Source organism: Felis catus, chromosome F1 (assembly GCF_018350175.1).
Source record: "Felis catus isolate Fca126 chromosome F1, F.catus_Fca126_mat1.0, whole genome shotgun sequence".
Lineage (NCBI taxonomy): Eukaryota > Metazoa > Chordata > Mammalia > Carnivora > Felidae > Felis > Felis catus.
The window spans coordinates 13,898,615-13,925,416 of NC_058384.1; the positions used below are offsets into that span (position 1 = coordinate 13,898,615).

The window sequence follows — 26,802 nt, forward strand, 5'->3', positions numbered from 1 at the left end:
TCTGTTTTTTCCTTTGGTGTTGTGTAGCACTTGAAGCAAATCAGCAGCCTCAACACTCAATTAAGTCCTTTCTGAAAGAGCCCATACCTCACTCATTAGGAACCCTGCATGATGGAGTAGCTGAAGCCATCTGAGAGGCTCCTTCCGTTTCTTTTCTTGCTAGGCTTAAAAGTGAACTCAACAAGTGCTACATGAAAATAGATTTTCTTTGATGTCACCTTGTAGAGGGCTTTTAGACTAACCTTTTAAAGTTGTGGAGAGGGAACTAAATTCATTTTGACTTTTCTCTTATTTATATTTAAAACAGTAGTTCTCAAAGTGTGGTCTTGGACCAACATCATTGAAATGCAAATCCTTAGACCTCAATACACCTGATGAATCAGAAACCGTGGGGTTGGGACTCAGCAACCTGTGAATTAATGTCTTCCAGGTGATTCTGATGCATGCCAAAGTTTTAGAACTACTCTCTCAAACCAAAGTTTAAGTCCACTTTAAGGATCAAGAGTCTACTTGGCTACCTGTGACAGTACAGCCCAGACTATTAGATGCTCATTCCATGGCCCTATGCCCTGCCTGGCCTGTATATTCCCCCCGCAATTTACAGTGCTTTGGAAAGCCCAGCAAGGCACATATTTGGCACCTGTGCCCTTACGGGAACACCCTTAGGACATTAGGATAAGATGAGCATCTGAAAGTAAAGTTTATTCATTAAACACACCAAGTAGGCGGTAGCACCTACTGATAGATGACATCAGAACGACAGCCTAAAGAAGGCTGTTTCTCAAAAGGAGGGTTACATTTTGCATACCGTGCTTTCGGGGGATTACAGGGTGAGACGGAACCTCTCAATACATACTTGTTACTCTTCTGAATTTTCAGGTCATTACATTAGTAGTGGGATCCTGCATTTTGGTGCAGAAAAAGTACCGCCAAGTGCCAATTTTCTCCAAATTAAACCTTAATGACACAAGTAAAGTCGTTAAACTAAGGGAGGGCGGGGCGGGAGATGCAGCAGGTAACCTGGCTGGGACTACTTTCTTTTGCCAAGGTGGGGCTCTACTCTTTCCTTCCCTCACTCCCTCTAAGCTCCTGGGGCCTCCTCTTTGGGTTTTTTTTTTTTTTTCCGGGGCCTCCTCTTCCTCGCGTCCCCTCGGTCAGGCGGCTCGGCCCTTCAACATCAGAAGTGGCCACCGGGCCGGCTCGGAGAGAAGGCGAACACACAGCGCGGGACACGCGCGCTCTCAGAGTCGGCGGAGAAGCCGGGACCCAGGAAGGCTGCCCCCGCGCGGCGCTCGGACGCAAACCCGCCGCGGAGGCCGCGACACCGCCTCCTCCCGGGCTCACGCCCGCGGCCCCACCCCCTGCTGCCGCGCGTAGATAAACACTGGGCGACTGCGGCGCTGCCGCAGGCGTGCGGCGTGCAACTCGCAACCAATGAGGTGCCAGGAACCAAAAGCAGTGACCAATGAGACGCTGGGATGGCCCGGGTGGCCGACCAATCGCGACGCTGAGCACCCGGATGTGCTTGCCAGTTCTGAAGCCCATCTGTGGGCAAGTGTTAGGGGCTCCGCACGTGGGGCTGGGGCTGGGGCTGGCAGCCGGCAGGAGGGCTGAGCGTGTGTTTGGTTCAGTGTGTCGTGCGTGCGGGTGGTGTGTAAGCGTCGTCTCCTTGGGGTTTGAGCGGGGGAGAAATCAATGTGGTTATTAGTCGTGGAAAGAATTCCACCGAGGGTGCCGGGACCAGCGTGTGTGGAAGCCCATCCGATGGTACCTTACAGGGACTAGGAGAGACGAGCCTGGTCGGACAGTGAGAATATGAACCTCTTACCTAAGAGCTCCAAGGAGTTCGGCTCCGTGGACTATTGGGAGAAGTTCTTCCAGCAGCGAGGAAAGAAAGCTTTCGAGTGGTACGGAACCTACCTGGAACTGTGCGGCGTGCTGCACAAATACATCAAACCCAGGGAGAAGGTACGCGCGGCCTGGCGGTCCTGAGTGTGTGCTCGGGAACGTGGCAGATGATAACTTTACTCTTGGTGGATAGAGACAGGCGTGAGGGCCCTAATTGGGCCCATGTGTTGAGGCTTCTCCGCGTCATTCCGGCCCGAAGTAGGCAATTTAAAAATGTTCTTGTAAAGGCTTTCGGATAACAGACATGCGGCGCCCAGCTCACCCCTGAACTAATAGCCTCATTGGGACAGTGACTTCGTTAGTTGGGCAACCTAGGTATGGCCTCCTAGAGAGACCTTGTGCTTTTCTGTCACCGTCCATCCGTGTAGAGCAGACAGTACTTGTGGCTTTACTGACACAGGAATCTGTTAGCCAAATCGTTGTTGTGGGCACACTGAATTTCAGGCACTGTGCTCAGCCCATAAGCAACAAGAGCAGCAAGGCGTAAACCTTGGGCACGTTCCGGAAGTGACAAGTGGTAAATGCAGCAACGGGGTGGACAGAGATGGAATTGTACTGGAGGTAGGAAAAAAGGAAGGGAGCAAACTAACCTTCGTGGAGGATGTGCCAGACATGCTGGGTGCTGCGTGTGTGTGTGTGTGTGTGTGTGTTCAGGAGTTGAATTCTCATAATAAACTCTGTCAGGTTCATTCATGTAGGACTTGGAAACTGAGGCTCTGAGATCCAGTTTCTTGCCCAAGATCATACATGTAGTGTGTGGTCACATGGGAGTTTAAACTCAGGCCCATCTAGTCCCAGCGTATGCACTTCTCACCAAACTTTTCCAGAGATGGTGACATTGGGATGGAGCTTTGAAGGATGAGTGGGCGATTGCTCCATAGAGAGGGAGGCAACGACCCGTCTTTTAAGCTTGGCTTTGGAAAATAGCGGAATACCTTAGGTAGACCTGAAGGCATGAGTGGAATAGGATTTTGCCACAACTAGGTTTTCAATAGTAAAACAGGAGATTTGAACTCTACTATATTTTGATTGTGTGACTTCCTATCAGTTCTTGAGTAATAAATGCTTTCTTCAGAGAAAAGAACAAGCAGGATTTGTTTGTTTTTGCAGTATGGAAAGTCTATTTATACATAACTTGCATTATTGTGGCTGAATATGGTTTTCACTTGTGAGTTTCTCTAACCATTAGTGTTTCAACATAGAGCCTAGAATCACCTCTGTAACGGTGCTCTGTCCTGTGCATAGCATCTGCACCTTCTGAAAATTGCACCAGCCAAGGCGAGACTTGATCCCGGGAAGTACGTGCAGGTCATTCCGTTGCCTTGATCACTTTCGTCTTGTTGGCTTTTTCCCTCAGGTGCTGGTGATTGGGTGCGGTAACTCAGAGCTAAGTGAACAGCTGTATGATGTGGGCTATCAGGATATAGTGAACATTGACATCAGTGAGGTGGTCATCAAGCAGATGAAGGAACGCAATGCCAGCCGCCGGCCCCAGATGAGCTTCTTGAAGATGGACATGACCCAGATGGAGTTTGCCGATGCTTCGTTCCAGGTGGTGTTGGACAAGGGCACCCTGGACGCTGTGCTGACAGATGAGGAGGAGAAGACCCTGCAACAAGTGGACAGGATGCTGGCTGAGGTTGGCCGTGTCCTGCAGGTGGGCGGTCGCTACCTCTGCATCTCCCTGGCTCAGGCTCACGTCCTGAAGAAAGCAGTGGGTCACTTCTCTCGGGAGGGGTGGATGGTGAGGGTGCACCAGGTGGCCAGCAGCCAGGACCAGGTGTTGGAAGCAGAGCCTCGGTTCTCCCTGCCTGTGTTTGCCTTCATCATGACCAAGTTCAGGCCGGGCCCTGGCTCTGCCCTTCAGATCTTTGAGCTCTGTGCTCAGGAGCAGGGCAAGCCTGTGCGGCTGGAGAGTGCCGAGCGGCTGGCCGAGGCGGTGCGGGAGCGGCAGCAGTATGCCTGGCTGTGCGGCCAGCTGTACCGCAAGGCCGGGCTGGGGAGTGTCTCTCTGGACTTGTGCGATGGGGACACAGGGGAGCCACGCTACACCCTCCACGTGGTGGACAGCCCCGCTGTGAAACCATCGCGGGACAATCATTTTGCCATTTTCATCAGTGAGTTGGGATTGCGCCCTCTCTTCCCTGGAGGGGCTGGCTCTGAGGGGCTGGGGCTTTGGTGGTGGGTATGGCTTGGCTGGTTTTATCTTGCCGGGGGTGGCACTTTAAGAAGTGAGACCAGCCAGGGCGTGAGGGAGGGGGCACAGCAGCTATCCGGCTACCTGCTTAGATTTGGGGCTTATTTCTTCACATCTCCCTTTGGAAAGGCCTGATGACATGTGAGCATGGATTTGGTAGGGAGGACAGAGAGTGACACAGATAAGTATAGGTACGTCTCCTATTGTAGAGATAGGAGTTACTTTGTCACATGGAGTCATGGGAGCGACAGAGTCCCAGCTCTGGAGCCTGTGAGCTGCGTGACCTGGGGACGTTTCTGTGCTTCTCTGTTGAATATAGGGAGAGTAGTAGCTAAAGAAGTGACCGTTTGGGTTTCAGTTCTGGCTCCGTCACTTCCTGGTGGTGTGACTTTGGACATTCCTTTCCTTTCTGTGCCTCAGTTTCCTCATCTCTAAAGTAAGATCAACTGTGTTGTGTAGTTTTGAGAAGTGTAAACTCTCTCAGAATGGTGCCTTACACATGGTAAGTGCTTTATAAACATCAGTGTCATTATTGAAGGGTGTTAAGTGATATCAGATTGGTTCAGTAATGATCAGAAGAGAGAATGAGGAAATGCCTTCAGAAGTAGGAAATTGTGGACAAAATGCAAGATTTTGAAGTCATCATGCTGGTAATTTGCTGACAACTGAGCCATTTTCCCAAGTATTCCATAATTCTACCTGTCCACCAATGAAAACAAATAATAGTACAGCGGATACAGCCATGGAGGGTGGGGCTGGACTGCCTGGGTTTGAATCCCAGCTTCCCCATTTAGTAGCTGTGTGAACTTGTGCAAATAGCTTAACTTCTGTGTCTCAATTTCCTTGGAGTCGTAATATTACTAGGAGTAATAATACTACCTGTATCTTAGACTGTTGTGAGTAATGAATTAGTTTCTGTTTGTAAATTTCTTGAAATAATGCCTGGCATGTAACAAGTGTTAGTATCATTGCTATTTTTTTTTTTTTTTTTTTTTTTTTTTTTTTTTTTGCACTAGGTACCTGCCTCTCTCCCCTTATATACATGTAATGTGGGACCTACCATGTGTCTGATGGCTTCTTTGCTCTGGGCATTGTGCACTAGGGAATTGATAGCCCTCACTGGGTCACAGTTGGAAGGGTTGCTTGTCCTGTGCAGGGCCTGACTCTCTGTCCTGTAGTTCCTATTGGCTGGGGCTTGAACAACTCTTCCCGGGACTTCGTGTCACCAGGTGCCTCTTTCCAGTCCCCCAGGGTCGCGAGACCGAGTGGCTCTTTGGCATGGAGGAGGGTCGGAAGCAGCTGGCAGCCAGCGCAGGCTTCAGGAGGCTGATCACAGTGGCCCTTCACCGAGGTCAGCAGTACGAAGGCATGGACAGCATCCAGGCCGAGCTGTCAGCCAGAGTCCTGGAGCTGGCCCCTGCCGGGATGCCCACCCAGCAGCAGGTAACAGAGCTTCGGCAGCAGCATACACGGATCTCTAGACAAGTCGTATTAGCAGCCAGGAAGGCGGAGGGTGTCTTGGAAGGAGCTAGGACCAGCGTCTGTGCCCCTGTCTATTCCTGGAGGGCATGTCAACAGCTGCGAGCTAAGTGGGCAGAGCTTATGTTCTCTTGCCCCGAGCAGTGAGAGGAAGGTGAGCGGTGGCTTTTCTTGAGACGATTGAGACCCAGGGTAGCATCTGTGTGTGTGGGGCCTCGAGACTCCTCATAGATGGCACGGAGGAAATGCTGTCCACCTTGCAGGCTCCAGCTCTTTCTACTGTGGATTGTACAGACTGTGTTTCTCTTTTCCCTCTTTGTGCAGGCCTTCCTTGACCATTTTCCTTCTTAGAATCCTCATTATCTGATTGGAGAATGGAAAAGAGCCATACAGCTTAGGTTAGTTTTCAGGATATTAACATTGCTGGTAAGGAAACTGAAGGTTTTTGCCAAAAGAAATGATGTGGTATTGTCCATGGACACTGTCTTGTTCCATCCTGCTCAGGGTAGCGAAAAGGTGACTTTATTGCAGGTACTTTATAGTGAGGAATTTATCTTTGACAGGAAAGCCAAGGTACCTGGAGGCTCTTTGCAGTAGTGACAGATCTGAAAAGATGAACCTAGACCCCTGGTTCTCACCTGTGCTTCTGCTCACTAGGCTGACTTGTGTTTACAGATGAATGTGTGTTTGATTCTTCCTGGCAGACTTTGCTATTGGTCCATCAGAGATATAGATCCTGTAGGGAGGTTCATTTTTGACCTCTCCAGGGCCTGCATCTCTGCAGAGTCAGCAGTCCCTGGGATTCTCTTGGAAATCTTTAAAAAGAAATAGTTGTAGGGGCACTTGGGTGGGTCAGTTGGTTAAGCATGACTCTGGATATTGACTCAGGTCATGATCTCATGGTTTGTGAGTTTGAGCCCGCATGGGTTCTGTGCTGATGGTGCGGAGCCTGCTTGGGATATTCTCTCTCTCCCTCCCTCTCCCTCCCTCTCCCTCCCTCTCTCCCTCTCCCTCTCTGCCTCTCCCCAACTTGTGCTGTGTCTTTCTCTCAAAATAAATAAAAACTTCTAAAAAATTAAAAAGAAATAGATGTAAAGATTGGGAAAGGTTATGGAAAAGTCTAGGGGGAAAAGATAGTTTTCTCTTAATTTTTTTCTCCTGTTTAGAAAAATGGGGGAAAAGATGTGAATAATTGAGGGAAGGGAGAAATCTATTCAAACTTGGAATGGTTGCTTTCCCTGTGGATTTGTTATCTTTATCCCTGTTCTGATTCCTTTTTTCATAGTTAGCCCCCTGCTGTGCATTCCCTCTAGCATTTATAGAAAGCCCTTTTAAGGATTCCTGTTGAAAAACTCATGTTTTTCTTTTTCTTTTTAAAATTTTTTAAAGTATATTTATTTATTTTTGAGAGAGAGTGAGAGAGAGAGTGAGCGAGCATGGGCAGGAGGTGGGCAGAGAGAGAGAATTCCAAGCAGACTCTGTGCTGTTAGCGTGGAGCTTGACACGGGGCTTGATCCCATGAACCGTGAGACCATGACTTAAGCCGAGATCAAGAATTGGATGCCTAACCGTCTGAGCCACCCAGGTGCCCTGAGAAACTCATTGTCTTCTTAGGGAGAACCAATTGGATTTCACTAATGGTTTCAGGGATCTTTATGTGTTCAACTGGTTTTCAAAAAAGTGAATTAAGCCTTTTGTGATCTATCGAAAAGCTGTAGAAAAGTTCTTTAATAGAAAGGCAAATCTTTAGGTTCTTGTTGCCCAGAAGCTTGATAGGAGGATTCCATGACAGGATTAAAATTTCTCCTGTTTCTTGATTGAGCTGGTGTTTGACCGCGTCTCTGTTACATCTTCAGGTGCCCTTTCTGTCTGTGGGTGGGGACATTGGGGTCCGGACCGTTCAGCACCAAGCCTGCAGTCCCTTGAGTGGCAACTATGTCGTCGAGGACGTGCAGGGGGATGACAAGCGCTACTTCCGGCGGCTGATCTTCCTCAGCAACAGGAATGTGGTGCAGTCAGAAGCTAGGTTGCTGAAGGATGTGTCCCACAGAGGTGAGGTGTCATCACACATGACCCTAGCAGTCATGGCATGGACTCTCCACTTGGGGTGGTCAGAAAGTGTTGGGAGCTTGGCCGAGTTGTAGGACAGACCTGGGTACGTGTGATCAGAGGCACATGGCTCTTTGAGTTGTCCTGTTACCATCTGGACTCAGTCTAAGTGACAATAAACAGAACAGAGGTGTGTTTTGTTCTTGAGCAAAGACTCTGAAATGATAAGGAGCTGGGGTGGTAGCTTACCAAATAAATGTGATTGTCACTTTAATGCCTTCAGCGTAGAGGCCATCTGTTTCGCACATTGCTCCTTATGCATCTGTATATTCATTCAGTAAGGCTCTGTGAGGGGAGCCACAAGCATGGAGGGTAGAGGTGAACCCTGCCCTCCTTCACAGCACCACCCCCTAGCATGTTTTAGAGAGGGCATTAGAGTTGGTGGGTACTTAGAGGTCATCTAGTCCAGTGCTATTCAGTAGAACTTTCTGAAATGGAGGGAGGGTTTAATATCCACTTAGCTGCCCAAATGGTAACCGTTAAACATATGTGGCTGCTGAGCATGTGGAATGTGGCTGGGATAACTAAGGAATGAATCTTTAATTTATTTAATTGTAATTAAGTTACATTTACAATTCAATGGCCACAGGTGGCTAGTGGCTACAATATTGGACTGTGAAGATCCAGGCCAGGTCCTTTAGGATCCCTTTTAAGGAGTCTCCCAGATGCCACTCAGAAACTCCCAGTGGTGGGGAAAACAAGAGTTTGTTTCACCTGCTATGTTCGCCAGTTGTGTATGTTTGTATTATAAAAGCAATACTGCTCAGTGTAATCCGTTCGAAAATCAATGTATACAGTGAAAAATGAGCATCTGTTTACTATATACCAGAGGGAAGGAGTGGGCCTTTATAGGATTTCTTCCCTTTGGTGAGCACTTGTGATTTCCTCGTCTAGCAGGGCAGTGTGTATTACTGACTGTATGGTACAGTGGAGGGATGATAGGCGTTGGAGACAGGCAGTTCCGGGTTCACGTTCTGTCTGCACCTCCTACTGATACTGGGACTAATTATTAACTCTTCAGATCCTCAGTTTTTCCATCTGCCTAATATGGGAATTATAAGGTCGTTATAAGAGTTAAATAATTAGAAGTTGTAGCATAGTCATAGAGGAGGTAATTAGTAATTTTAAGTCCTTCTCTAAAAGGATTTGTGAATAGACTTACCCTGTTAGTGGCCTTATATTTCTCAGGGCAAAGGGGCTAGGACTCCTCAGTTTAGTTTTCCCAGGTTTTTGGGTGTGTTTTTGCCATTTTTCCTTTTTTGAGTCTCTGGTATCCAATGGTATGTGTTAAATGTTTAACAATTGTATTTTGGGGGCAAAAAGCCCTGATGTATACTGTTTGCCAATTTCTGTGGCGTAATAAAGGCCACCACAGGCAGATTTCAAACTACCAACATGTCAGCCATGTCACAAAATTTGTGTATATTTAGCAGTTGGGTTCTTGAGTTGGATCAAGCTAGCTACAGCACAATGCTGCTGGTAAGTCTTGCTTTCCCCGGACTGGGGTGCTAAGCATAGTACCTCATTATCTCTATCTCTCATTTAGCCCAGAAGAAACGGAAAAAGGACAGGAAGAAGCAGCGGCCCACTGACACTCCGGAGGACCTCCCTGCAGCCCCGGGGCAGTCCATTGACAAGAGTTACTTGTGCTGTGAACACCACAAAGCAATGATTGCTGGCCTTGCCCTGCTGAGAAGCCCGGAGCTGCTCCTAGGTAAGCGGGGTGCACTGCCTCCCACAGTCGGGGCAAGTAAGCTTACAGACCAGTCTGACAGCAGCCATTGCAGACCAACAAATGCACATGCATTTATATCTTTCTTCTTCCTGACCATCTTCTAAGTTTATCAGTCACTTTTCCCTCAAACTCAAATTGTAATCTTGAAATGGCTGCATGTGTTGATGTCTGAATTTTATTAGAATTCTGTTTTGTTCGTTTATTTAAAATATTAAGGTATAACGTATATTTGGGGAGATACATAAAGTACACATTATAAGTATTTCAGTTTGCTGAGTGCTTGCATATGTGTCTACTCCTGTAACCAGTGGAGCATTTAAAAATCATGACTCCAGAAATGGCCTTTGTACTTTAGGAGAATTTCTGGGTTATTAGTAATGCATCATTTGAGCACCAGATGCAATTGTTTCTTAAATTTTTACTTAAACAAAAAGCCATGTTGTTGGTAGTACAGTAATAGCCGTATTATTAATAACAGGTTTGGATCTGACCACAGTAGCAAATTGTTCATGTTTCTGTGTAGGTTGTCATTGTCTTTACCAAGAGTCCTGATTATGTCTTGTTGAAACACCCTGTCTCGGTATTGTATGTCCCTAGAGTGTCAGTTCTTATGTTTAATCCTCAGACGTTAATCTATGTTTAACGTCTCCTTTTAGTGATTCTTTCTTGTTTCTTGTCTACTTCTACCCCCTGTGTTTTCTGTGGTTTCTCTGTACTTAGGACTAGGATGTGGGCCTTTGTTTTCCTGTGATTTCTGGAACTTGGATTTATGGCCCTCACTTGGTTGATGTGTCTGAGAGGGCAGTTGTGGCCTTTGAGTTGAAAGCTGGGCAGAGGGCATTGCATCTACACTGCCTTGTGATCATGAGCAAGATGTTAGCTGTTGTCCCTCTCAATTCCTAGGAGGGAATCTAATAATGCTCATGGTGGGGACTCTTGGTATGATGTCAGCTGAGTGCCTTGGGACTTGAAGGGTCCCCAAAGAACCATGTACTGGTTCCTCTTCTGGATCTAGTAAAGGAAGGATTGTGAGGCCAGGGTTGAGTTTTCAGATGTAGATGTCAAATTGGCTCCTGCGTTTTTGGGATGAGACCGAGAATCTAAGCCTATAAGTCTTGTATCCTCTGGGCAGAGCCAGTGATCCGACTCCCCTGCCCTCTTTACTCTCCCCGAGTCTGGTACAAAACTGTTCATGAGAAGATAGTAAAATGATGCTTTCTTCCTTTATTGCAGAGACCCCACTGGCATTGTTGGTGGTAGGCCTGGGCGGGGGCAGCCTCCCCCTGTTTGTCCACGACCATTTCCCGAAGTCCTGCATTGATGCTGTGGAGATCGACCCCTCCATGTTGGAAGTGGCCACCCAATGGTTTGGCTTCTCCCAGAGCGACCGGATGAAGGTCCACATTGCAGATGGCCTGGACTATATTACCAGCCTGGCAGGAAGAGAAGGTACTGCAATTGGAGAATTCGGAGGGATGTTGAGGGAAGAGTAATCCAAGCTTGGCAGACCTGCAAGGGCTTCTAGAATTCCTCTGTAAGAGAGCAGCGTTAGGATCGTCCCAGTCTTTCACCTGTTCATTCATTGGTTGACATATTGATTCAGTAAATATAGAGTGCTAGCCATATGCTCAATACTGTGCTAGGAGAACTCACTTCTGGGACGCCTGGGTGGCTCAGTTGGTTAAGCGTCTGACTCTTGATTTCGGCTCAGGTCATGATGTCAGGGTTGTGAGATCGAGCCCGACATTGAGCTCTACGCCAGGCGTGGAGCTTACTTAAGATTCTCTATCTCCCTCTCTCCCTCCCCTACTCTCTCTCTCTTGCCCTAATAAATAAATAAATAAATAATAACAACAACAACAGTGAAAAACCCCACACCGTTTCTGCCCTTGTGGCGTAACAGATCAGTGGGCTTCTCTCCTGATTCTCTTCTGACCCTGTGTACTTGCCACTTCCTCACCTTCCCATGGAACCTAACGTCTGTAGTCAGGTGAGCAGAAGGGGAAAAAGATTTGGGGTGTGTGTCAGGAGGTGTTTTGTAAATCTTTCAGCTGCAGGTGAAGCCAGAGATAGCGTTCGTGTAGCCCGGTGACTGTAAACCTGCGGGGCGCTGGGCAGTGTTTGCAGACGGGTGTTTGGTGGTTGTAACCACCGGGTAGGGCTGCTCTGGGCAGCGCGTGAGTAGAGCCTGAAGATGCTGCTAAACATCCTACAGTGCCCAGGACGGCCACCCACGACAAAGAATCGTGTGGCCCCAGATGGCAGTCGTGCTGAGGATGTGAAACCCTGATATAGATGCCACTCGGCGGGGATTCTGATGGAGTGAAGGCTCCATTTTGCTCTAATGATTCGTATCCCAGACGGAGGACAAAAGGCATGTTAATGTTCTGCAGTCGCTCCTCCGGTCCTTCTGCCATTTTACACGTAGGCTCCCGTGACTGGTGCTTTCCGGAGTGTGTGTCCCTCAGGGAGAAGTCAGTCAGGCTGGTCCAGGCTTAAGGGAACCTGGGGAGCTTAGGCCACCCACCCTTCCTGGTCTGCCCGTTCCATACCTGATACTCTGGCTCTCGCTGGATTAGAGTAGCTCCCAGAGGGTGTGGCAAATCAGGATGCCGGGGGTGAGTCCTTTGGTGCTGGGTGGACAGATGGTGCGTTCAGGGTCATTGCAAACTGAACTCAACTATATCAGAGTTTCACAGGTTACCTGTCTGAGTCTGGGGCCAGTGTGGGGGCCCAGGCCCAACCTAGCCAATACATGGGAAACACTTAAAACCGTGCTAGGCTCCTGGCAGGCACTTCGTGCGTGATGTGTTGCCATTGTGACTGCCTGTCGGTCAGTGTTGAACAGCCTGGCGATCATGTCTAACAGCCACCTTCCAGATTGTTGGAGGGCTCAGTGTTACAAATGTGGGCAATGGTCGTCCTTGGACTTTGATGAGCCAACATGTTCTGCTGTCTAAGAAACCAAAATGAGATCTGTGCTGTGGATACTAACCGGCTTGTAGGAGTCCTAAGTCAAGATTTATTAATTAATGAATATTCATTATCATAGTCTCAAAGTTTGCTAAAAGTCAGTAGCATTGCAGACTTACCCCTTGTAAAAGACATTCCCATCATACAAAGGAGTGCATCTGGTTGATAATCAGGTCTTTCTCACCCATTTACCAAATCTATCTTTCCTAAGTCAGCTGTTTTTCAATTAACTAGAAAAGATATACCAACTTTAATTTGAGAACGTTTTTGTCCTACAAACATTTGCTGGGTCAGTCCCTGAAGGCTTAGGCAGCTGCTTTGCCTAGATCAATGGTTCTCAACTCTGCCTGTATTTAGAATTACCTGGCAGTTTAAGAAAAATACCAGAAGCTTCCCATCTCCCCTCCCCATCTGTTCCTTCCCTGTCCAGTGTTTTTGACTCGGTTTATTAGGAACGGAGTCCAGGTTTCTAAGTGTTTAGAACATTCCCAGTCTCTAATGTTCTGCTGGGTCAAAATACTGGTACAAATGGACCCTTCATCAAGTAGTAATCAAGCTAGAGGACACCATTAATGTGTTTGGAAGTCTTTTGAAAGTGTCTCTTTTTTAATGTTTGTTTACTTTTGAGAGAGAGAGAGAGAAAGAGAGACAGGGTGCGAGCAGGGGAGGGACAGAGAGAGAGGGAGACACAGAATCTGAAGCAGGCTCCAAGACGCAGGGCTTGAACCCACGAACCATGAGATCATGACCTGAGCCGAAGTCAGATGCTTAACTGAGCCATCCAGGTGCCCCTGGAAAGTGCTTTCAAATGTGGAAGAAGATGAGATGAATGCCCTGTCTCTCAGGTGGGGTGCTCACAGGAGAACCCTGACTGACAACGACTCCCCTGACAGTGACATCAGTGCCCTAACAGGCGAACCACAGCCTCCACGTCATCCTAACTGAGCCGCTGCGGCCCCCACAGGTCACAGGGGAGATGCGGTGTAAGTGTGTAAGTGGTGTGAGGCAGAGCCTTGTTTGCTTCTCTTTCCCAGTGCGGCCCCACTACAGCGTCATCATGTTTGACGTAGACAGTAAGGACCCAACACTGGGGATGAGTTGTCCGCCGCCGGCTTTTGTGGACCAGCCTTTCCTGCAGAAGGTCAAAAGCATCTTGACTCCTGAAGGTAGGAAGACAAAGGTTGGGGAGGGAGGAGGGGTGGGTCCTTTAAATTTGTTTTTCTTTTCAAATGAAAAATGCTCATGTCAGAAGTGTGTGGCTCAGTGAGTTGCCCCAAATTGGACACTCTTATTTATTCTCATCAAACACAGAACATTTCCAGCACCCCAGAAAGTCTACCTCTTACTTCCTTCCAGTAACTCATTCTCCTCTCAAGGATAGTGACTATCCTAACTTAAGTTAGCACGGCTTAGTTTTGCCCATTTTTGTTGTTTATATAAGTGGAATCTTATGGAATGTGGTCTTTAAGTGTTTGTTTTCTTTCACTCAATATGATGTTTGTGAGATTCATCTATGGTGTTGTGTTTATACTGTTCCTTTATATTGCTGTGTAGTGTCATCGTGTGACCGTACCACATTCGTGTCTCCATTCTCCTGGTGGTATTGGATTATGTGGGACTTTTATAAGTAGTACTGGCCATAACGTTCCAGTAGATGCCTTTTGGTGAAATAGATTTGCCGGTCTTTTGGGCATATATGAGGGCTTGTGATTGCTAGAACATAGATCACGTGTATGCTCGAGTTTTCTAAGTGCTGCCACACAGTTTTACAAAGTGAATGTAGCAATTCACATTTCCACCAGCTTGGTCACATTAGCTACTATTTGATTTCTTTCCACATGCCCTGGACTAGGCAGAATGGTATTTCCTCTTCATAGCAGCCCATTTTCAAATGAGGAAACTGAAGTAAAGAGACTTTGCCAAGGTGACACAGAGTGACAGCTGGAGCTTCAGCCCAAGTCCTTGCGACTTGGACACTGGAGCTCTTCATCCATATGTTGACAGCCTCCAAGATTTTTTTTTTTTTTTTTTTTTTTGGTGTCAGGTACTTGGGTGAACAGAGATATTCAGAACCTTAATTGTCACAAGTCAGGTAACATTGGCCCTCTGATTGACCCTCTCATTATGTACTCCATAAGGTACATGCCAAGAACATAACATCCCTGTGTTTGTTTTTTCCCCCTTGGGGATATTAATTCTTTCTCAGAGCAATTCTTTGGCAAACTGAGGTGTAGAGAATGATAAAATAATTTGTTAGCAGCATGGAAGAGGAAAAAGTTAACTTGAAGTTTTCTCATAGTTCACATATTCCCCATGCTCTTCTCTCTTTTTATGTGGTGTGTTCTGTGCAAACTCAAAGCTCTTGTGTTTTCTTAGTCCACCAGTGTCCCTGGGGCAGGAATTGGTATATCTCTAAGCGCGGAACCTTGTCTCCGACGTGTCCCCTGATCTGCAGGATGTGACTCTTTCCTTGCCACACCCTAGGTGTCTTTATCCTCAACCTTGTGTGCCGAGACTTGGGGCTGAAGGACTCAGTGCTGACCGGGCTCAAGGCCGTGTTCCCTCTCCTGTATGTCCGGCGAATTGAAGGTGAAGTAAACGAGATCCTGTTCTGTCAGCTGCACCCGGAGCAGAAACTTTCCACGCCAGAGCTCTTGGAAATGGCCCAGGCCTTGGAGCAGACCCTGCGGAAGCCTGGGAGGGGGTGGGATGACACCTACATACTGTCAGAGATGCTCAAGACTGTGAAGATCGTGTGATTGCTGAGGCCGGGAAGTCTGCTCAGCTTCGTGCCGGACTGGCCTTGGGCTCCTGGCCTGTGAGAGATTGAAGAAATATAATGCACCATATTTTTTAAGCCTCATATTTTTCTTGGTTTCATACTCAGCTGCATGCGACCTCCAGCTTAGCGAGGTTGCCTGAAGATCTGGGAAAATAAAAGATGTCCTTCCCGTCTTGTCCTCTTTAGTTCCACTTGGTTGACCCCCTCTGCTTCCCTGTACTGTGTCCTGGAGCAGGATTCCCAGCTGATGCCTTAACGACTATACACCAAGCTCCTTAGGATGGAAGACAATCAACTTTGAGCGCTGGTTTGCTTTTGCTTTATCTTCCTATTGCTTCTGTAGGAATGATCTCCAGGGAGATAGCACAGCATTCTGTGCCAAAAGACTGTAAAAAGAGCAGGATTCCCATAGATGTGAGACAGATCTGACGGAACATCCACTCTGCCTCCCTCCAGATAGAACTGCCGCTGACATCCCGAGTTTTAAGAATCTGGCTAACCCGCTTTACTAAGCAGCTTTCCCCAGCTATCCAAACCTTGTAGCCTAAGCTGTTTGTTCTGTTCTCGGCAGAAGGGGTGGATACGAGTGGCTCCCATAACTGTGCATGTCAGAGACAGAGACTAAAGTCTGTCTAAACCAACTAAAGTCGGTTTACTCACCTTCGCTGAGTGGGACCCAGCGTAGAGAGCTGTGGTGGAAGGAAAGGTGGTTAAAAATGGGCAGAAAACATGGATTAGCAATAAAAATTAACATGTTCCAATAACTCCTTAAGTGATTTACGTAAGCTGTCTTATTTAATGAGATAAAGGAAAGTTAAGCCAAAACTACATCTAATCCCAGATCTCACTGGAGCCAGAAGCATCAAGGTTGTACAACTGTGAAACCAGCAGTTCCAAGATTGGCTTGAAGTTCATTTCTCCTAATGATGCCAGGGCTGACTTAATGAGCAGTGCCATGGAAAGTACACCTTGTCGCCCTCCACCACCCAGCTTGCTTCACAGGCCCTTTAAAATGGACTCTGAGCTCTTGAGGTGATGCATATTTCAAAGACAGGGTGTCATCCATACAAAATTGTGTCAGCCCATTGAAGAAGGATGTGAGGACAGAGTAGAATTTTTGGATTTTACCCATTATAAAAACTTGGTGTTCCTTAGGGGAGGATCTACCCTGGAGCCATCCCGTGTCACGCCCCTGCACCTCCAAGGGCCCTAGTTTGGGGATCCTCCATTGTTTTCTACTCTATAAGTTCATGCAAGGTTAGGATAGGTGATAGGGGAACAGGGTCTGAGTCAAAGGGTCTAGTCTGACTGCCCTTCAGTCCTCTCTTTCGAGCTGTGCTGACTTTTGAATAGCTCATTTGGGTGGCACAGCCAAACTAGGGAATTACCCAGAGTGAAGACTGGATCTCAGCTATTTCTGAGGAGAGTCGTCCTGGGAGTTGGGCAGGCTTGTTGGAGAGAAGCCTCCTTGGAGGTGGGAAAAGGCCTGCAGGTGTGCCGATAGTTGTGTTAAAAATCGGGGAAGTCTGGCTGTGAAAGAAGAGTGAAGCGGCTGATGCGTGCCTCCAAAGGCTGAAGAAAGACCAGTGGGCAGAAATCACAGTTGTGCAGCTCTCAGCCTAATTTCCTACAAAAAGCCTTCTGCCGATGGAGACCACTTTGCTCACTGGATCACGTGGTGGCTCAGGCTGTTTACTCAAACACTAGTCCTGACTCCCCTCACTGTGCTCCCTAAGTTGTGAGGAAAGGGGTTTCTGTGTACAGGCACTGCCCTCGGCCTGTATCCCATCTTTCTCGATGGAGAGCTATCCCCTCTTTTGGGGGGAGTGGGGATGAGTTTCCATTTTTTTTTTATTTTTTTTATCGAGATGTAATTGGCATACCACATTAATTAGTTTCAGGAGTACAACATGATTATTTGTATATATTGCAAAATGATCACCAAAATAAGTTTACTTAACATCTAAGAGCTATTCACTTTTACATGGATGACAGGCAGATGGGTCTTTATGAGAATTTTGCCTAACTAGGCACATGAATTCTGGAGTGGGGGAAGCCCGTGAACTCAGACACCTTCCAGACTAGGCAAGTAACATGAAGTGAAGTGAGACGTAAAACATAAAGGCTGGGAAGAAGCCCGCGGCAAACCAGAGAGGAAGTGCCCCATCAAAAGGCAGCAGCTGTTCTGAGTGAGCACTGTCCTGGAGCGCTGTGCCAGCACTGCTAGATCTTTTAAGACAAGCAGAAATCCTGAATGTGTGTGTGAATATTAAAATATTGGCCAATCAGGAAGTATCTTCAAGACCTATTCAACCCATGGGCAGGTAATTTGCATCTTCCACTCTAGGCGAGCGTCTACAGAGCACTTGAGAATCTGGCATACACCCAGCTCTGAGCATAAAACAGGGAACAAGCTGGGCGCCTGGGTGGCTCAGTCGTTTAAGCATCCCACTTGGCGCAGGTCATGATCTCAGAGCTTGTGAGTTTGAGCCCCACGTTGGGCTCTGTGCTGACAGCCAGGAGTTTGCTTCAGATTCTGTCTCTGTCCCTCTCTCTCTGCCCCTCCTCTGCTTATGCTCTGTCTCTCTGTCTCTCTCAAATATAAAACATGAAAAAAAAAAAAACATGAAAAAAGGAGGAAGATGATAGCTACCAGTCTCAAAAGTCTGTTAAATTCCCATTTTGGGTTATGACCTACATTTTCTGTAATGGCTACTCCTGAGTATAGATCAACTGCCATCCTTGAAGTAGTGCATAATTTTATTTTTATTTTTTGAGAGAGAGGGGGAGATCATGTGTGTGTTCTTGCTTGCGGGGGAGGGGCAGAAGGAGAGGGAGAGAATCTCAGGCAGGTTCCACTCCCAGTGCAGAGCCCTATGTGGGGCTTCACGACTGTCGAAGATCATGACCTGAGCTGAAATTAAGGGTCAATCAACAGTTGGACATCTAACCAACTGAACTACCCGGGTACCCCTGGATAGTGTACAATTTAACTTCCCAGATCTATTGGAGGCTGAATGATAATAAATCACCTTACAACCCTCTCCCCTTCCTGCAGGACCAGTTCTGCAACAATGTAAAATTGGTGACACTGGCTATTGCCCCTTCTCCACCCTTCCCAACACAACAATTCTTCAGTGTGCCTCCAGTCTTCCATCATGGCTCAGCTTGCTAACTGGGCCACTTCTTGAGCCAATCTTGTGGGTAAACCAGTAGTTCTCGGCTTCACATCGGAGTCATCTGATCTGGTAATAAAGGTCCCTACATATGTCCATGTTCTAATCTTCATAACCTATGAATATATTACATCACATGGCAAAGGGGAACTAACGTAGCAGATGCATTTGATTTCGATACTGTAAATCAACTAATAGGAAAGTATTCTTGATTATCTGGGTGGGCCCAACACAATCACAGAGGTCTTGAAATGTAGGAGAGGGAGGCAGAGAAGTCAATGTCAGACTGATGCAATATGAGAAAGACTTAACTGATGGTTGTTGGCTTTGAAGATGGAAAGTCAGCCTCTAGAAGCTGGAAAAGGTGAGAGAACTGAGTGTCCCGTAGAGCCTCCAGGAGGGATTCAAATCTGCCAACACCTTGATTTTAGCTCACTGAGAACTCTTTTGGACTAATGCATTATAGATGTATAAGATAATAAATTTGTTTTGAGCCAGTAAGTTTGTGGTAAATCATTACAGCAGTAATAGAAAACTAATATACCTGGGAAGCTTTTTTGTGTGTCAACTCTTAGTAACTTTCAAATATGCAGTACAGTATTATTAACTATAGTCACCATGTTGTATATTACATCCCCATGACTTATTTGATAACTGGAATTCTGTACCTTTTGACCCCCTTCACTCATTGCACCTACTTTCTCAGCCCTTGCCTCTGGCAACCCCCAATCTGTTCTCTGTATCTGTGAGCTTGGTTTTAGTGTTTTGTTTTCTTGTTTGTTTTTAAGAATCCAGGTGTAAGTGAGAGCATATGGTATTTGTCTTTCTCTGACTTATTTCACTTAGCATAATGCTGTCAGGGTCCAGCCATGTTGTCTGAAATGGCAAGATTTCATTCCTTTTTATGGCAGAATAATATTCCAGTGTGTGTGTGTGTGTGTGTGTGTGTGTGTGTGTGTGTGTGTGTGTGTCTTCATTTTATTCATTCATCCAATGATAGACATTTAGGTTGTTTCTATACCTTTGGTATTATAAAGCCACGATAAATGGGGGGGTGCATATATCTTTTTGAGTTAGTATTTTAATTTTCTTCAGATAAATACCAAGAAGTGGAATTGCTGGATTGCAAGGTGCTTCTATTTTTAATTTTTTGAGGAACTGCCACACGGTTTTCCATAGTGGCTGCACCAATTTACATTCCCACCAACAGTGTACTATCTGGAAAACTTTAAAAAATACTTAGGTCTAGACCCCACCCCCAGAGATTCTGATTAAAATGGTCTGGGGTACAGCCTATGCATCAGACTTAGCAAAAGTTTTCCAGTGATAGCATGCAGCCAAAGTTGAGGAGCACTGAGGTGATGGTTATGTGAGTGGCTATGTTAGTCGGCTATGCTATTCCCATTTCTGGCTTAGCTCTGACATGCAACCAGTAACAGTCACTTGATGGGAAATGCTCTTCTCCCACCTTGTCTAAAGAAAAACACATGAAATCGTGACCTGGCTGAAGTCGGACGCTTAACCGACTGCGCCACCCAGGCGCCCCAGATTACCCATTTATTTTAAAAGGATATAATTCAGGAACGAGCAGACGGAAGAGACACACAAGGCAAGGTATGAGGGAGGGGTATGGGGCCGCCATGCCCTTTCTGCATGTGCCCCCAACCCTTGCACCTCCAGGTGTTCACCCACCCAAAAGCTCTCAGAACCTGCACTCGGGATTTCTGTGGAGACTTCATCATACAGGTAATAGGTATGATTGATGGTTAACTCAATTTCTAGCCCCTCTCCCTTCCCCAGAGATGAGAGGTGGGCTGAACGTGCCAAGTTTCTAATCATGGCTTTGTCTTTCTGGTGAACAGTTCCCATCCAGGAGCCCACCTCATCAGAACAAAAGGTGCTTCTGTCACCCAGGAAATTTCAGGAGATTTAGGAGCCATGTGTCAGGAACCGGAGTCCGAAACCAATTTGTATTTCGTATTATTTCACATACCTGGACACTTGTGCACACCTCAGCTCTTTGCCCTTTGAGTGGATGACAGTAGGGTGAGGAGGTCAGCTTGCTGCATAGGGTGGTTTTCTTCACAGAGCACAGCAGCCCAGTCCCCACTATAACTGGGCCCTGAGTGAACATCCTGAGGACCGCTAAGAAAACCCAAAGGCTTCAGTAAACCATAGGTAACCCAGCTTTTCTCTTTACTCTTGTGGCTTGTCTTGCCATTTGGTTTCTACAAATCTATCGATAAGTAGTGGTCGAGAAGTAGAATTTTTGAGTTTTTATATTCAATAGGATTTTTTTCTTCTTTTTTTCTTCCTTCCTTCCTTTTTCTTTCTTTTCTTTTCTCTTTTCTTTCTCTTCCCTCCCCTCCCCTCCCTTCCCCTCCCCTCCCCTCCCCTCCCCGAGGCTGTTTTGTGCCAGACACCTTGCTTAGGAAAGAGATACAGCTCCTGATGTTACAGAGTACACTGACTAGCTTGCAACACATGATGAGTGTTGGAACCACATGTTTTGGACCCACTGTTTTGTTTTCCCACTGAGCTGGTTCCTATGCTTTCCAGTAGATGGCACTAAAGATCACACAGAAGTTTGGGGTGTCTCTGAATTTGCCCCCGGAGAGCAGAACTCTTGAGAATCTTCTTATCTCCTGTTTTTTTTCTCTTGTGCCTGAAGCCACATTCCTACCTTGCCTATTTTTCTCTCTCTTCACTCAATACCTCATCCACTCTGCTTTTCCACTATCACCCTTTCTGTCTTCCATCCATACGGACAGATGATTCCTTCCAATCAAGGAGGGCACTGCATGGAGGCAGGGGTCATTTTGCCTCCCATCCCTGATTTTAGAAGCATTGGTGGAAATGGAGCAACGGGATGCTGCTAATAGAATGTAAAAGAGCTTAAATCTAGGAAGCATATAAGAAATAAAAATACCTGAGCTTGCATATCAAGTTTTCTGCCAAGAGGTAAGCCATTTTAGTAGTAAAATAGTACATGTGGGAAAGGTTGGAAAAAATATAATTTGATTGAAATAATTGATTTGGATTTTTTTAAGTGCCAACCTACCTGTAGTGGTTTGACTAGTAGCCTCAAAAAAGTAATGCCCAAATTTTAACCCCTGGGTCCTGTAAATGTGACTTTATTTGGAAAAAGAGTCTTTGCAAGTGTAACTAAGGATCTTAAAATGAAATCATCCTGGGTTAGGGAAATTTTCTTTTATTTCTTTTATTTGAGAGCGCACGTGGGAGGGGCAGAGAGAGAATCTTAAGCAGACGCCAGTCTCACAACCCTGAATCATGACCTGAGCTGAAATCAAGAGTCCAACACTTAACTAACTGAACCACCCAAAAGCCCTGAGGATCAGGGCAATTTTAAATCCAAAGACAAGACCTTAGTAGGGAAAACAGAGAGGTAGGACACATAGGAGAAAAGACTATTGAAGACAGAGACAGATGGGAGAGATGCATCCGTGAGCTGAGAATAGCTAACAGCACCAGCAGCAAGGAAAGAGACATGGAATGATTCTCCCTTAGAGCCTCTAGAAGGAACCAATCCTAACAGCACCTCGACTGAAGATTTCTGACCTCCATAATGGTAAGAGAGTACATTTCTGTTGTTTTAAGCCACCTAATGTGTGGTAATTTGTTTCCGTAGCCTTAGGAAATGAATACACTGCCTAAAAGGGTTTTATCTGTGCTATTGCCCAGAACCAGAGATTATATGGCCTCTGGGCCACATGCTACCTGCAGAGGTCTTTAGCCTTCATAGGACATTTCATATAAATTCTGGGTTTCTAGTTTCTTTTGAAACCTTGGAACTCTGGCGGTGCTGAGCTCATGTTCACACTTGGTTAGAACTGGTAAGTATCTGTCTCATATAGCCATGTTTGTTACGGTCCCCCGTGCTCCCTTTCTGTCTCCTTCCTGCCTGGCCCTGCAGGCATTAGAGTTTGTAGCTCCTGTATAGGCACCAGGATTTGTTTTAGAATAAGGGGAAAGGAGCCCCTGATTTTATAGTCAGCAGTTTGGGGAGATTTGTATATATGGCAGCACAGCGTACAAGGTGGTTTCTGGTTGCTCAAGAAAACCACCTGCGGACCATTATCCGTATATGGATTCTAAACCATATCCCAGACCTACTATATCAGAATCTTGGGTATGTGTGTGGGGTGACGGAATGGACATGGTAGAGCTCTAGAATCTGCATTTTTTTTTTAAATTTTTTTTCAACGTTTATTTATTTATTTTTGGGACAGAGAGAGACAGAGCATGAACAGGGGAGGGGCAGAGAGAGAGGGAGACACAGAATCGGAAACAGGCTCCAGGCTCCGAGCCATCAGCCCAGAGCCTGACGCGGGGCTCGAACTCCCGGACCGCGAGATCGTGACCTGGCTGAAGTTGGACGCTTAACCGACTGCGCCACCCAGGCGCCCCTAGAATCTGCATTTTTAAGAGCTCTGGAGCAATTCTGGTAATAAACAGGCCTTAGAACAGCTGCCAGAGGGCATTATCTTCTAGGACTAAGAAAAAGAGCCAATGTGAGTTTGTTATCCCACTGGAACTCTTTGAAGCATATTTTTATTTTTTTTTATGAAAGCATTTATTATATTCAAAAAGGCAAATTTATATATTACGCATGAAAAACAAAGCTCAACTTTGTAGGACAGCTTCTTAGAATGTAAAGTTAAAATTACAATTGAATATACAACATTTCCTAGTGAAGTCTTTTCTCAAGAAAATTGGAATGATTTACCTTATTTTATGAAGGCAAGGTTTGAATTCATTAGGTTCTTTCTATTTAGATATCCATTAACCAAGAGCATCAAAACCAGGTAGTTCCTTTAATAAAATCATAGAAATGAACACACAATTAGTATTATAGTGATATATCTTACTTATCTAGGCAATCTGCTCTTAAAAACTTTTTTCTCTCTGTTTTAATGGTGGGCGGGGACAAACTGCAGAGATGGTTGATGGGCCTTATTGACCTGCAGGCGGGGCCTGCCAGGCACCGTCTCGTGGGCAGAGTACTGGTTAGGTTGCTGTTTAATCCACAGCTCTGAAATAACGGGTTTCCCTGCTTTCTTCTTTAAAATAAGGCTTGGGTCTCTACCAGTCTCCGGAGGATGCTAGCAGACCGTTTGAAGGAATAAGTAAGGAAATGTGAAAGTATTCACAGAAAGTTGTTACAGCAAAATGAAGTTAACCATTATTTTGATCAAGGAAGTTTACATACATCTGGTGATTCTCCAAAGCATTGCATATAGATTCAATTCCCAAGTATCTTATTAAGTGATTTCTTTCTCTGGTAAACATTTTATGGATAAACACTCAGTGCCAAAAGCCACGCACTCTTCTATTGCACTAGAAATACTGCAGTGAGCCCGGATGTGGGGCTCGAACTCACAGACCGCGAGATCATGACCTGAGCTGAAGTGGAATGCTCAACTGACTGAGCCACCCAGGCACCCCTCTTTTTATTATTTTTAAATGTTTATTTATTTTGAGACAGAGACAGAGCACGAGCAGGAGAGGGGGACACGGAGGGAGAGAGAGAATCTCAAGCAGGCCCCGTGATGTCAGCACAGAACCCTATGTGGGGCCCGAACTCACTAAACATGAGATCATGACCTGAGCCGAAATCAAGAGTCGACACTTAACCATTGGAGCCACCCAGGTACCCCAAGACTATCTTTTTTCTGCCAAATTGCCTTTACACTTTTGTCAAAATCAGTTCTTCAAATATGTGTGGTCTATTTCTGGACTCTTTATTCTGTTCCATTGATTTACTTGTCTATCTTTATGCCAGTGCCACTCAGTCTAAATGATTCTAACTTTATAATAAGTCTTGCATTAAAATAGTGTTGTCTTCCAAACTTCATTTTCTTTTTTTGCTCTTCTGTCTTTTGCTTCCATATTAATTTTGAATCTGATTGTGAATATTCACATAAACAAAAGTCTGCTGGAATTTTGATTGGTATTGCATTGGATCTATAGATTAATTTGAGGAGAATTTACATAATTAAAGTATTGAATCTTCTGATCCATGAGCACAGTATATCTTTTCATTTATTTAGGTATTCTTTAACTTCTCTCAGTGACCTTTTATAATTTTTAATGTACAAGTAGGATGCATCTTTTGTAAGATTTGTTTCTAAGTACTTCATATTTTAATGCAATTGTAAATAGTATTTAAAATTTTCAATTTGCCATTCTTGCTAGGATAGGGAAATACTTCTATTTATTCATCTTATACACTGAAAGTTTGCTAAACTCATTTATTCCAGACACATTTGGTTTTTCAGATTCCATAGGATTTTCTTCATAAACAATCATGTCACCTGTGAATAAAGAATTTTACTTTTTCCTTTTTACTTTTATACCTTTTGTGTGTTTTTCTTGCTTTATTAGACTGACCAGAACCTCTAGTACAATGTCAAACAGAAATGGTGAGATCAGACATCCTTACTTGTTCCTGTCTAGGGGAAGAAAACATTCAGCCTTTTACTATTATTAATGATGTTAGCTGTAAATTTTTCATAGACACCCTTTATCAGATTGAGGAATCTGCCTTCTATTTCCAGTTTACTGAAGTTATATATATATATATATTTTTTTTTTTTCTGATTATATAAGTATATATATATATAAAATCAGAAATAGTTGTTGGATTTTGTCAAATATGCTTTCTATATTTATTGAGATTCCCCCCTTTTCCCCTTTTCTGTTAATATGGTGAATTACATTAGTTGTTTTTTAAAAATCCAATTATGCATTTCTGAGAAAAGCTCACATAATCATGCATTATTCTTTTAAAATATTGTTTGATTAGATTTGCTAAAATTTTCTTAAGAATTTTTGCACTGATGTTCATGAAGAATTTGAATCAGTAATTTTCATTTTTGAAAAACATTTATTTACTTTGAGAGAGCAAGAGTACCTGTGCAAGTGAGGGAGGGGCAGTGAGAGAGAAAGAATCTCAAACAGACTCCATGCTCAGTGCAGAGCTGATCTATCCCACCAACCTGGAGATCATGACCTGAGCCAAAATCAAGAGTTGGCGCTTAAACCAACTGAGCCAGTCAGGCATCCCAGTAATTTTCTTTCCTTGAAATGTCTTTGCTGGTTTTGGTATCAGTGCAATGGTTGCTTTGTAGAATGAGTTGGGAATATTCTTGCGCCTTTAATTATCTGGAAGCATTTGTGTAGAATTGGAAATGTTCCGGGGTGCCTGGGTGGCTCAGTTGAGCGTCTGACTTCGGCTCAGGTCATGATCTCGCAGTCTGTGAGTTCGAGCCCCGTGTCGGGTTCTGTGCTGAGAGCTTGGAGCCCGGAGCCTGCTTCAGATTCTGTGTCTCCTTTTTTCTCTGCCCCTTCCCCGCTCATGCTCTGTCTCTCTCTCTCTCTCTCTGTCAAAAATAAATAAACATTAAAAAATAAATAAAAATAAATAAAAGAATTGGAAATGTTCCTTCCTTAAATCTTTGATAAAACTTACTGGTGAATTCATCGGAGTCTCGAGTTTCCACGTGTTACAGTTTTAACTGTAATTTAATTTTAATTTCATTTCTCTAATAGATATAGGGATATTCAGGCTTCAGAACAATTTTCCACCTGAGTGAGCTTTGATAATTTCTGTCTTTAAAGGAATTTCTCTCTTCAGTGACTTCAATGATATATAACTTGGAATTCTTGAGGTTGTTCCTCAGTTCACTGATGCTCGATTCATTTTTTCCTCAACCTCTTTTTCTCTGTGTTCTATTTTTAATAATTTCTTTTGTCGTATATTCAAATTTACTAATAGGGGACCCTGGGTGGCTCAGTCCGTTAAGCGTCAGATTTCAGCTCAGGTCATGATCTCGTGGTTCGTGGGTTCGAGCCCTGCGTTGGGCTCTGTGCTGACAGCTTTGAGCCTGGAGCCTGCCTTGAATTCTATGTCTCCGCCTCTCTCTGCCCCTCTTCCCACTTACACTTTGTCTCTCTGTGTCTCTCAAAAATGAATAAATGTTAAAAAAATTAAAAAAAAAGTTTACTAATGTTTTCTTCCACGTTTAATCTGCCATTAATCCCATCCACTGTATTTTTCTTTCATCTCAGGAGTTTTATTTATTTATTGTTTTAATTTATTTTTAATTAATTAATTTTTTAAAGTAAGCTCTAAGCCCAACGTAGGGCTTGAACTCAGCCCTGACATCAAGAGTCACATGCTCTACTGACTGAGATAGCTAGGTTCCCCCCATCTTTAGTTTTCATTTCTAGGGGTTTGTTTTGGGTCTTTTTATATCATACAAATCTCATATATATTTAATCTCTAGCTTAATGTGTGAAGTACAGTTATAATGACTTTTTAACGTCCTTATCTACTACTTGTACCATCTTTACTTTTTGTAGTTGGTTTTGATTGATTTTTTCTCCTTGTTGTGGGTTGCTTTTTTCTGCTTCTCTGCCT

The 26,802-nt window shown here is 45.1% G+C and overlaps 1 protein-coding gene across 1 annotated transcript; it reads left to right on the forward strand.

Annotated features, from left to right (window-relative positions):
* The first annotated feature begins 1,516 nt into the window (after nt 1–1,516).
* On the forward strand, nt 1,517–18,860 carry METTL13 (methyltransferase 13, eEF1A lysine and N-terminal methyltransferase). Its single transcript, XM_045048804.1, has 8 exons — nt 1,517–1,968; nt 3,266–4,025; nt 5,349–5,548; nt 7,441–7,636; nt 9,240–9,407; nt 10,662–10,877; nt 13,436–13,567; nt 14,886–18,860. The coding sequence occupies exons 1-8, from the start codon at nt 1,816–1,818 to the stop codon at nt 15,158–15,160; spliced, it is 2,100 nt and encodes a 699-aa protein (XP_044904739.1). The 5' UTR covers nt 1,517–1,815; the 3' UTR covers nt 15,161–18,860.
* The last annotated feature ends 7,942 nt before the right edge of the window (nt 18,861–26,802 follow it).

Excerpts from the sequence above, each read along its gene's own strand:
- METTL13 (XM_045048804.1), top strand. The coding sequence starts at position 1,816 with ATGAACCTCTTACCTAAGAGCTCCAAGGAGTTCGGCTCCGTGGACTAT. Across the intron at positions 5,549-7,440 it reads GGATGCCCACCCAGCAGCAG|GTGCCCTTTCTGTCTGTGGG; the intron begins GTAACAGAGCTT and ends TTACATCTTCAG. Across the intron at positions 7,637-9,239 it reads GAAGGATGTGTCCCACAGAG|CCCAGAAGAAACGGAAAAAG; the intron begins GTGAGGTGTCAT and ends TCTCTCATTTAG.